This window comes from Sciurus vulgaris (genome assembly GCF_902686455.1).
Source record: "Sciurus vulgaris genome assembly, chromosome: 10".
In the NCBI taxonomy this organism is placed as follows: Eukaryota; Metazoa; Chordata; class Mammalia; order Rodentia; family Sciuridae; genus Sciurus; species Sciurus vulgaris.
The window spans coordinates 49827790-49840779 of record NC_136470.1 but is presented as its reverse complement, the minus strand read 5'-3'; the positions used below and the strand labels follow the sequence as shown (position 1 = coordinate 49840779).

Here is a 12990-nt window from a genome sequence, read left to right as displayed (position 1 = left end):
GATAACATATATTATTGCACTGTTTTCAAGTAAATATACTGATAATGCTCAGGAGCCTAAAAAAATGTTCATACCCTTTGATACCCTGAGAATTTATCTTAAGGAAACAATTTAAAAGTATATATATATATGTACCAGTTTATTTATTACAATGTCACTACAAATATTAAATATCGAAGTGATCTAAATATATAAGAAGGAAACTATTATGGCACATTAGAGAAGTATTAATATGAAAACTGCATAACTATGCAATAATAAGTGAAAATCAGAATAAGATTTCATTTACTATAATTACAGTTATATAAAATTCTTTTATATTCAGAGAAAGAGTATAGACAATACAGAAAAATAGACAACAATGATCAGGGAAGTAATTATGGATTTTGGTCTTTTTAAAAATATACTTTGTGAAAATTGTTTTCTCCCCAACTTTATTAAAGCCTATTTGTCAAATATATATTACATATATATTTAAGGTATACAATGGAATATTTTATATAAATATGTATTGTGAAATGATTACTACAATTGAACAAATATATCCATATTGTCCATCTTGTAGTTACCCATGTGCATGTGTTTGTGTTGAGGACACTTGAGATCTACTCTCAGAAAATTTCAAGTAATTAATAAATCATTAATAACTATGATCCCCATGCTGCACATTAGGGCTTCAGAACTTATTCATCTTATACCTTTGGTCAAACAACTCCCCTTTTATTCCACCACCCAGCCTCTGCCAACACTGTTCTACTCTCTGTTACCATGAGTTTGACGTTTTTATAGATTGCATGTAAGTGAGATCATGCAGGATATTTCTGGGTCTGGCTTATTTTATCCAGCATCTTCTTCAATAATTAATAAATTGCATGAGATACATGATAATTATAAAATAAGCTTTGTGTTAGATGATTTTGCCCAATGGTCAGCTAATGTAAGTTTAATGTAATGTACCTGAACATGTTCAAGGTAGGATAGGTTAAGCTATGATGTTTGGTAGAGCAGGTGTACTTACAATGAATTCATCAGGATGTGAATGCATCCTGAGTTGAGGAGCATCTGTATATACCACAACTTCTGACTCTTAGGTTATTTCCATATCTTCACCATCAAGAGTAATGCCACACAAATATGGGAGTATATTATGAGGTGCTGATTTCATTTCCTTTATGTATATGCCCAGCAGAAGCATTGCTGGATAATATGATAGTTCCCCTTTTAATGTTTTGAGGGATATCAGTACTGTGTTCACTAATGACTGTACCAATTTACACTCCCACCAATGATGTACAAGGGTGCTCTTTTCTCTACATCCTTGCCAATACTTGTTATCTCCTCTGTTTTTCATAATAACCATTTTTTTATGGTGCTAGGGATTAAATCCAGGGCCTTGTGCACATGAGGCAAGCACTTTACCAATTGAGCTATATCCCCAGACCCTCATCATAACCATTCTTATAGTTTATATTTCATTGTGATTTTGATTTGCATTCCTCTAATGATTAGTGATGTTGGATATCTTTTCATGCATCTGTTAATTATGTTTTCCTTGGGAAAATGTCTATTCAGATTCTTTGCTCATTTGTTAATCAGGTTTTTAAAAATCTTGCTATTGAGTTGTATGTGAATGCATTTTAAAACTCTTAGTATTTTCTCTCTCAGTAATCATCCCATCCACCACACCTTCAAGGAACTTTATTCTGATGTCTGTCTCTCTTGGACGTCATCTGAGGAACCATGAACTGAAGAGTGTAGAATTACATTGGTGGGGTTTCACAGACCTAGAAAGTTCCAGTGGTTGACAAATCAGTATAATCTAGTTGGTACTTTTGACCCAAATTTCTTAAGTATTTACAAAGAATGCCAAGTCTTCTGGAATGTGGCAAAGACATGGAACTTGAGCATAATTTTCCTTATTGATAATGGGGGTGGGAAGGGGGAAGAGGGTGAGATCCTGCAGAATATTTTTGTGTCTGGCAACCCAGACTCTGACACTTGAAGAGTTAACTCTGAACTCTGGGTTAAGACACAGAATTAAGGAAATCCAAAGGTCAGGATGGTTTGTTCCCCTGTCACTGCATGTGCTATCGCAGCCAAAAAGGCAACAGGACACTGTTATCACACAAAATAAATCAGAAAACATGGAAAATTGGAGCTGGTCATATACAATATCAGTTCTGAAGTGCCCTGAGTCTCCCTTTCCAGCAACTTTCTTCACGTAAGTCACCCTTCCACACCTGTATTCCACTCTTCTTATACCTTAACTCCAAAGCACCAAATAATTTCTTGTTCTTCCTACTGAAGTCAAGTGAAATGACTGATGAACCTTAAAGGGGCTCGTTTCCCAGAGAATACTTTATTTTATAGGAGATATAATAACACTTTGCTTCCAGTATTGTTTCCTTGGTATACCTTCCATTCTCTACCTCACAGTAGGTGAACCAATTCATTTCACCCTTCCCCTTTTCACAGTAGATGTCTGACCCAGGCTGGACCAATATTCCCTGAACACAGGCAGTGGACACTCAGCCTAAGTAGGACACACCACTTCTGGGTCTACTTGTTGTCTGGTTCTTTCCTCTCTCTGCCCCTTTGGTGCTCTATATCACAGAGGGTTTGAGCTTTACAGACTCTGGGCTCTGCTGGTTTCTGGTTAGCTGTAGCCAGTGGAATACATGCTGGGAGATTGCAGGACAACAGGAAGCAGGAAGTCATGGTTTTATTCCTGGCACAGGTAGGTTGCCTCTACTTGGGTCCAGCTCCTGCCACTGACATGCCCTGGTTTCAACCCTTGCTCTGGAAACTCTTCTCACTTTATCTTTCTAGCTTGGGAGAAATATTAACTTCTTTTTCTAATCTCTGGGTTTCTGTAGCATTTCCCATTTTGTCTCTGAGCCTTTTAAACACCATGGAATCAAGTGGCTGCCTTAAATTTCCTGTTTTACATATTGCACATCCTAATTTCCTGCCAGAGCAATAACTAGAAGTAGAATCATTCCAATGAAATTTAATTTGTGGGTGCTAGGAGAAAATATGTCTCTCTTCCTGTTAGATTCTGTGACTCTCAGGCTGTAGGATTAGGAAAGCCAATAGCCAATTTCTAGCCATTTAACCCCAATTTGAGAATAATGTCAATGTCAAATGAAAGCATAGAGTCTGGAAATAGAGGGAGAAAAAGAATCCTGCCTAGCACATCTCAGAACTCTTAGATCTAACTATCACTAGAGTTAGTATTATCATATATTTTATGTTTCAAACCAGGACACTTGAGAGTAAAAGGGGCTGCTAACAGTACTTAAATGAGGACAACAGACACAAATTGGGACTACCCAGGGAAACACTACACACAGAGTTGCTCTACTTAAAACCACCTTGGTCCTTGGACTTTACATTAATTGAGCCAATAAATTCCCTTTGACCTTTAACCTAATTTGAGTTGGATTTCTATCACTAAACTAAAAGATTGCTGACTAGTACATGAGATAAAGTTTCAAACCAAAGTATTTTCTGTTGGTAGGATTTCAGGGTAAAAGACTATCAGTGTTCACCTAAATTAGTCTCTACAATTGCCTGTGGAGCATATTTATAGTACAGCTATTTTAGGAACAATATAAGAAATTTTAATTGTTATATCCCAAAGTTACTGAAAAAATGCAAAAAAAAAAAAAAAAAAAAAAAACCAAAAAAACAAAACCTATAATCACCAAGGGAAATTACTATACCCCATCCTGAGGCGATATATGGATCTTTGTGCTTTGCAGGGGAAGGAGTCATGTTTTAAAGTAGCACTTACTTCAGTTAGATTGTCATCTGAATACAGAATTGGAGTTGACCACATCTTAGAATTTTCCCACTGCCCATCCCCTAATTAGGTACAGTACTGTACCAATTACTAAGAACACTGGTCTTTGAGAACTGCTTTCCTTCTTTATTCTCTTCCCTTTACTTTTTTCCATTCTTCCATAAAGTTTCATTTATGCTTCGCACACCTAGGAATCCGACAGACATTTACAATTTTTTCTACTAAAATGCATGTACTGTAGGGAGTGGTGAGAAGGTATGCCAAACTCACGTGACAAGGTAGTTCCTTAGTTCAGTCACTCACAGCAGCTGCCTAGTTTATGGCAAAACAGAAAGCAGCAATTCAGAGACTGTATCTCCTAAGCCCAGTGGGAGTGCTCCCCACCTCAGTGGCTCAATGGAGTCTTTCTGTTTAAGAAGTCATTTATCATTCAAGTGTTTGAAATTCCATGAGCAGTTACATCTTCTAAAGCCATAAGGGCTGACGACGAACTTTTTGGTTTTTATCACTCTTGTCACTTCATCAATAAAAAGGCACATATTTTAAGAACCGGAAGGAAATATCAGAGACTTTAGCAATCAACTCATATGTCTCACTGCCATTTCTTACAAAGCCTAATTCTCTGGTCACAAAACATGCTTTTTTTTTTCAACAGAAAAAAGAAATGCCAATTTCTAGAAGTTAAATTGGTGCCAAATTCTTCATTGGAAATAAAAGTACAAAAAGTAAAGTACAAACACATACAACTTTAAAATATTTTTAGATCAAAAGAATGATGTATACAAGCAGCTCCCTACACTTCATCAAGAGTTATTTTGTTGTAGTAGGTAAATTTTTCTCATCGTGTTCTTTTTAGTAACTTGTGGGAAAAAAAAGTTTGCTAAGTTTCTGCATTTCTGTCAAGGTTTGTCATATAATGAAGTAAAGAACAATGGCCATCTTGAATGCTGTGTGGAATTATTTGCCTCAATCGAGAGTCCACTGAATGCTATAAAAACTACAAAATCCATTATCTCTGATGACAATGAAAAACAAGTTTTACATAATTCATAACCATGAAAAAATATACCTACGAAGACGTTCTAGGAGGACTAGGAAATAAATGAAGGAAACAGATAACTCACATGAGTTAGATAAAAAGATCACAATAGGTAACAGTTTCTCTGTCTAGATGCTTGAGTTCGCTTGGTAACTTTCAGAGAGTGTCTTTTCTTCTTCAGAGGACTCCAGCAGCCTAAAGTGCTCATGCAGAACTGGAAGGGACCTGAGCATGTTATACACCCGAACACGAAGTCTCAGCGGGGTCACTGAAGGCAGTGACGTCACTCTCCCAAATGATGATGACAATGACTTCAACACTTTGGAAGCTTCATTCTGGAAAATTTTTGTTCTAACAGTGTAGAGGTAAAAAATTTGAAATCCCTGAGGGGAGAATAAAAGTTTAACATTAGGTAAGTGCTGAGGCAAAAAAAAAAAAAAAAAAAAAAAAAAAAGAAAGAAAAAGAAAAATGAAGACAGAGATTCTGTTCACACAGCCACCCATCCTTCTCATCATCTGCAGCAGCCCCCCACATACATGGCCGTTTAAAGCTGCCATGTATGACTTTCTCCTATATGAAGTGCACAGGTAAGAGTGATAGACGTGGAAGACCTGAGTTCATGTCCTGGCTGTGCAGCTTTGCTTCCTAACCATTTGCAGAAGGGGTCAGATTAACAATAGAATACTTAACTCCAGTTCCAGTAGTCTGCAATTCTAGGTTCTTGGAGTTTTAGCAACAGAACTAGAAATTTGATACATTTAAGGACAAAAACAAATTTTTAAACCTTTCTATCTGTTACTTTTCTGTACTTTACATATAAAGACATGATATCCCAGGAAAGACTGAGTAATCTTTTCGACATATTTTCTAAACTACCCTTTATTGAGGTCTATTAGTATCAGATGTTTTTTTCTCATTTAATTCTCACCATTTGAACATTATCATTTAATCCTCATTCAACCCTATGAAATAAGTCTCACTATTCCCATGTTGCAGATAAAGAAACTAAAAAGTTCCTATAAATTAAGTAAATTGCCCAAGATTACCTAACCAGTAATCAGTGAAGTTTAGAATTAAATTCTTCTATTCTGGGCTTCCAAATCCCTCTTCCTTCCAATTTATGATACTGCCTCTTGCTTTTAACTGTAATGGAAAGATACTGTAAAAAAGTGAATCATAGTTTCTAAGAGGACTTTGTTAATTCCTAATTGCCTTTGCGGGAGTAACAGATTAAATAATATCTATAGCTGAGTTAATAATATTGTACCAATGTCAATATCTTGATGTTGAAAATTTACTGTGGTCGTACAAGAAATTATCACTTGGGATATCTGGGCAAAGGATATATGGACAATTTTTCCAAATTCTCATATTAAAATATTTCTAAACAAATTAAAAATAATTAATCACAGATACCTTTCAGACTGTAATCTATAGTACCCCAACCCTTACAAGATTTGTTTCTAGAAATTATATCCTGTGAGTAGTGAGTTTTATAGGAGTCATCTGATACATGGTAAGCTAACATGAAAACTCAGAATCTACATCTGTTAGAGTGGGACATAATATTTCATCTGGTTTTTCCAAATTTTAAATTCTAAGGTGAAATAAAAAGATCATATCAAATGTATAGTTGTATAACAGAAAAAGACCCTAGACTGTGAGAGTTCATAAAGACCTCATCCTGTGGAATTCTCTCTGGTTAGACTCTCTGAAATTCCAAAAATGCAATTTGAAAAAACAGAAAGTGTGAATCAAACTAATTACCACTAGCACAAATATTAATTTGTGCCTTTTGTATTATCCAGGGCACGTAACTGTTTATTGGAATTAAAACACTCTAAATCTAGAAGGAGCCTAGATCTGCTTCTAGATGTGAGACAATCTTCATGTGGCTCTTGGTGTGTGTCTAATGTAAGCATCTACATAAGTCTAGCTTAGAACCTTCTGTAGGTGAGATACTCAGTCATTCCTTAACATTAGTGACATAAAAATCTCCTGGGTTCCTCATTAAAAATGAAGATTCCCAGTTCTTAACCTCTGTAGATTCTAATTGAATAAGTCGGTGGTGAAGCCCTAGAATCTGTTTTAACACACTCCGTTGGTTCTGATGTAGGCAATATTCAGAACCATCTGAGACATATTGTGTTGATTTTAACACATGCCACCACCTTCCATTTATATCTTATTTACCCACAGAGGTTGTGTGGCTTTCCTAAAATCATACACATCATTAATGGTGAAGCTAGAAGACAATCTAAGTTTCCTAATTTTCAGCCCAGTGCCTTTGTCAAATCGCCACCCTCAAGTTTTCCACGTGTTATTATCATCTTGTAATGAAACTCAGCTCTGTCATTTGCCTCTCCTATGCATGGAGAATACCCTTCTTTCAGATTCTTCCTTTAATCCCCACTCATTCTAGGAAACAAGACTATGGTAAACTGGTAATCTGAGACTAAGTTTATCCCACCATTGCTCTTCTAGGGAGTTCCCAGTGGGTGTTGACAACAGCAAAGAACTGCTTTTTATTTTCAAATTCAGTGGCAGGCACAAACCTATTATCTATAGGAGTCCAAGCAGGCACTGAAGAAGGCTACATAGGATAAAGGATGAAGTGCTTAGAAACATTAATTATGGCACAGTGATTCAGACATCCAAGTGGCTCCCCTATAGCGATGGATCATGATTTGGATTAAGCCAAATTTACCTACTTCCCTTCCCAACAATTTTCATTTTGTATCAAAAACTTCCCTCCTTAATGGTATTTGATCATAGCCAGAAACAAATAACATGATACCATCCTCACACAGTACTGGTTACTGAGTAATGACTACAGCTCTCAGGAAATTAATGGAATAATTATCAAACCCTGCAGTTTCATCATAAAATATTAAAGAGGTATGCTCCTTCCTGATATTGAGCACATCTACATGCATGTTTCTTGCACTCAGAAATTATGTGCAAGAAGATGAGACTTGTATGTATAAGAAAATAATTTTAGAATTCAAATAGAATAAATTATCTATGTGGATTGTATTAATGTCAATTTTCTTGGCTTAATAGTGTATTATAGTTTTACAAATCCCAAAATCCTAGGAATATTAAAGTACTGCATTGAATTGTATATAGATAACAGCTAAACATTCAAAGAAAAATTAGTAGAAAATAACAATAAAAGGAAATTTTACATGCCTATCTCAGTCTTTGTTGAGAAAGCTAATGGTAAGCGTTTTATGGAAGATAATTTGAAAACTAAAATATTAATCACCTTTAAAAAGTATAAAAGTGACAAAATACTGTAGACAGTAATACCAATAAATATCAAAATGGGAAATTTTCAGATAGTTATATCAAACATGTAGATTTTAGGAATTAAAACCATTCCTTTCAGCATTGGAAACCTGTGAAATTTCAGAACGGATCTCCTTTCTTTTCCCTATGCCGGTGATTCAGTGATAGAGTTTGCTCACATGAATGACCCTGTAGTAGTGTGACCACTTTAAGAGCAGGATAGGTTCATTAGATGGAAACATAATGAATTCTGCTGGCTCAGAGATAAGACTTCACTACAGACAGTAAAGTCCTCCTAGTATTTTTCATCAGAGTAAAAAGTAAAAATTTGTTATGGGAGGAAGCATAAAGAGCACAAAGAGAAATTCAGGTTTCAAGATGTCTTTCAATAGTACATTCTTATTCATTTTAAAGTTCTACTGTTTCTCATACATAAAACACAAATACAAAGGTTAAAAAATGTCACTTCTTTGAATTCAAACAAGAATACTTTTATCTACCAATTTACTTTATCTTTATAAGTATTTTATGGTGGTGAAAATCAGAAGGCAACCATAAACCTTAGTCTAAATCTTCTGTTTTGTAGAATAATTTCCAAGGGGGGAAAATATACTAAAACTTTTGGATTTCTAAACAAATCCAAAAGTTTTGGATTTGTGAATGGAATGTTAAAAAAAAAAAAAAAAAACGGTTTGTAGTTAGACATATCTCTAAGATAAGACTTGAGGAATAAAAAAGCATCTTCAGTCCTATGTAAAATTATGCCACAAAACAACCTCTTGGAATTCTGCTACTATCATGTCAGCCCTCTGGCAAATAATAAGTATAAACTCTGGATACAATATTTTTGAAAAGCTACCTGAATACATTGGAGGACAACCCAAAGCAATCTGAAATTGGAAAGGGAGTCAATGCTTAGAAAAAGGGACCAACACTCAGGTTTCCTGTTTTATGTCACTTGTTTTTAATATCTTTTAGCCTGAAGACAGACCCTCTTCACCCCATGCAAGATGACTAAACCTGGAGTTGAAATATGCAGTCTTTCTAGGATGAAGAAACAGAGAGCAGGATTTAGGGTAACCGGAAAGCAGCTTTAGCAGCTGCAAAGTAAGGAATAATATCCAAGAAAGGAGTAGACAGAGGGAGCTCCAAAGTCTGTTTAAAATCTCTTCCTAAATCTACTATTGATTCCTGAACAATGTATACATAGGAAGACCCTAAGAAATCCAGCTAAAGCCTAAAGGAGTAAACAGAATTAGCTATCTGGCTAAGGGGAGATCAACTTTTCAGTTTTAGCCCAACTATTATTTGTCTGCTAAATCCACTCATGGTAGGAATATAATAACATGCAAATTTGTTATAGTCTGTTATTTATAATGTTCAGGAAACAAAAAAAAAAAATTACTAGAACCTGAATAAACAAGAAAAGATTTTAAAGAAAAAAGTCAATTGATACTCAGTGACTGAAATGACCTAGATTAGGCTTAACAAAGAATTAAAGGTACTATGATAACATGCTTAAGGATGATAAGGAAAATGTCATGAGTAAAAACTTACAGTTAAACACTAGAAAACTATAAAAAGGATCAAAATTCTTAAACTAAAAGTACAATATCTGAAATAAAAATCACTGAGTAAGCTTAACAGCAGTCTGGAACTAACTGTAGAAAAAGTCAGTGACCTTAAAGATAAACCACTAGAATTATCCAACCTAGTGAACAGCAAGAAGAAAGAATGAGGAAAACGAGCAAAGTTCAGGAAGCTACAAAGCAATATAAAATGACCTAACAAATAATTGGATCCCCAGAAAGACAAAAGAGAAAAAAATGTGGCAGAAAAATTATTTTAAAAAACAGTGGTGGACATTTTCTCAACTCTGGTGAGAGATCTAATCTAATAGATTCTAGAAGCTCAGCAATCCCAAGAAGAATAAATTCAAAAAAGTAATAATGTCAAGCACATCATAGTCATCAGGAAAATATGCAAAACAAAATACTAAGCATCAAAACTAGAGGGATAATCCTAAAGGAACCAGAGAAAAATAACATGTTATATATAGGAGACTAATAATATGAACAACTAAGAATATATCATTAGAAAATGGAGCAGCGTGTTAAATTACTTGTTCATAATGCTAAAAGAAAAAAAAAAAACTGCCCAGAATTCTATATCCAATGAAAACATCCTTCAAAAATCAGACATTTTTAGATAAAAGAAATGGAGAATTTGTCACCAGAAACCATACATTATAACATATTTTAAGGGTTGTTTATACTAGAGGGGAACAATACCAGAGGGAAAGTCATATCTTTGAAAAGGAACGAAGAACATGGGAAAAGATAGATATAAATAAAAGCACTTTTTCCTCTTCAATTTCTTTAAAATATGCATCTGATTAAAGCAAAAATAATAACACTGCTTTGTGGCATTTAAAATGTATGCAGATAGAATACATGAGAAAACTATAACAAAGGGAAGGGAGAATGACAAGCAGAATTATATTATTACAACTTTCTTATATTTTATGGAGAATAGTAAAATATTAATTTGACTATGAAAACATAAGAATGTATAATGTATCCCTAAATGATCCCCAAAATGCAAAAAGGTATTGCTTATTTACCGAAATATGAATTGAAATGGAATTCTAATAATGTTAAATTTACTCAAAAGTAAGCAGGAAAGGAGGAACAGGAAATTAAAAATAGAATAGTCACAGAAAATAAATAATGAAATGGTAGATACAAATTAATCTATATCAATGACAACACTAAAGCCAAATGGACTTAACACTCTAATGAAAAGACAGATTGTCAAAATGGATTAAAATGATATATGCTATCCACCTGATACATACTTTAAATACAAGGTACAGAAGTTGAAAGTGAGTAGATGAAAAATATATATAACATGTAAGCAATGTGCATCATAGGAAAGCAGGATAACAAAGTATACTTCATGACAAAAAGTACTATTGGGAAAAAAAATACCTTTTATCCAAATAATGAAAGAGCCAGTTCATAAAAAACATAACAACTGGGGTTGGTGTTATGGCTCAGTGGTAAAGTGCTTGACTAGCATTGGTGAGACACTGGGCTTGATCTTCAATACCACATAAAATAAATAAATAAAATAAAGGTATTGTGTCCATCTACAACTAAAAAAAAAAAAAAAACATAACATTCATACATGTATATGCATGAATTTGAGTTGTGTTGTTCAATCTTTTGCTAAAAATATGTGAAGCAAAAAGGGATACAAACAAGGAAATAAATAGGCAAGTTCACCATCATAGGTGGAAATTTTAACTCCTTAATACTCCTAATACTCTGACTTCACTGATGTTTTTCAACTTTACATCCAACAACTATAGAAAACACATTTTTTTTCAACAGCAAATGTTTTGTTCATCAAGATAGCCCAAGCACACTGATTCATAAAACCAGTCTTAATAAATTGAAAAGAATTGAGGGAAAAATTCAGCCAACTCCACAGGGATTCAAGCTCCAGCAATTACTGACATTGTCTAGACCAACCATGATAAGGACCTTCATAAACCTGTTTCATGGGAGAAAAGAAAAGATGTTTCCCAAGCCAGTTGCTTGACAAAATATTTTCTACTCAGAGAAAAGGGACAGGGACAAATGTAACTTGACCCCATTGCAATTATATTCTGTGATTTCTGGCCCAGGAAATGACACGGTAAGTCATAAAGAGCTTTCCTTCCTTCTACCACAAAGTACATTGAAATCAGTCTCTTAAATGTGAGTAAGTAATGACCTTCAAGGAGTTTTAAGAGAAGGAAACTTTGGTCCAGTGTGATCATTGCTCCATTACTACATGGTCTGGTACTTTCATATGAGTCCACACCATACCTGAGTAGTGTTGAAAAGGCAGAATATGTAACTGAAGACAATCCTGACGTCATCATCATCAATCAGCATAAAGTATGCCAGAATCCAGGTAACTCCAAAAATGACTGCAATAGACAATGTGCTAAGAATCTTCTTTAGGGATGAAAACTTCTTTGTGCTGAGTTAAAGATAACAAGAAAGAAAATGTGTTTTTTACTTATCAATGTTCTCATTACCCCTATTTAGCATGCATATTCAGCTACTTATCTACAGTTTTCATTAAACAATACTATTTCTTAGTTGGAAAATCAATGATGCTGACCTATGTCACTCTGGAGAAACCTGACTTAGCAAGCTTTATTTAAAAATACCTTAATACCTGTTTAAAAGCTCAGGCAGAAACAGTTCCTCAATTATTACTACAGGCAAATTTCACTAAGAATCAACCTTTTCATTAGAATGGAATTTAGAGTAATTGGGTCAGTGAGGAATTTCTTTTATTTTTGGGGGGTGTGTGTGTCTGTAACCTCCTATGTCTTGGGTTGTTATTGATTTAAAAAAAAAGTTATTTAGATGTGGAATGATGTTCCCTCTCATGGGAAGTCTGGATACCTGGCATCTGCTCTTGGCCATGGGAGTTACTTTGGCCAGTGGAACATCAACAAATGTCACAGCAGAGACTTGAAAGAATTACACTGCTCTTTGGAAACCCGAGACCACTATGTTAAGACTCCTGGGTTGGTCTAATGGAGGAGGAAAGACAAAATGGAGCAGAGATGAGATTTTCCAACTGAGTAACTGACACCCAGACCACCAATCACCAGAAAGTCAGTCATCCTAGATCATTTATCAGCATTTGAGTCAGCCAGGATGTAACAACTACTCAGCCAACACTCAAAACTTATGACAAATAATAAATATTTTTCATTCTACGCCATCAACTTTTGGGGAATTTGTTAGGCAGTTAACTGAAACATGGAAGACAATTTGTTAAACAATT

General features: G+C 34.7%; 1 protein-coding gene across 1 annotated transcript in view; it reads right to left on the bottom strand.

Annotated features, from left to right (window-relative positions):
- Positions 1–459: 459 nt before the first annotated feature.
- Positions 460–12990, bottom strand: part of ADGRG7 (adhesion G protein-coupled receptor G7) — a 63430-nt gene continuing 50899 nt past the window's right edge. Inside the window, exons 15-17 of the mRNA XM_079101387.1 lie at positions 12012–12168; positions 4930–5227; positions 460–1784 (exon numbers count right to left, since the gene is read on the bottom strand). Coding sequence (XP_078957513.1) covers positions 4973–5227; positions 12012–12168 — 412 coding nt within the window. The 3' untranslated portion in view covers positions 460–1784; positions 4930–4972. The remainder of the gene's footprint in view (positions 1785–4929; positions 5228–12011; positions 12169–12990) is intronic.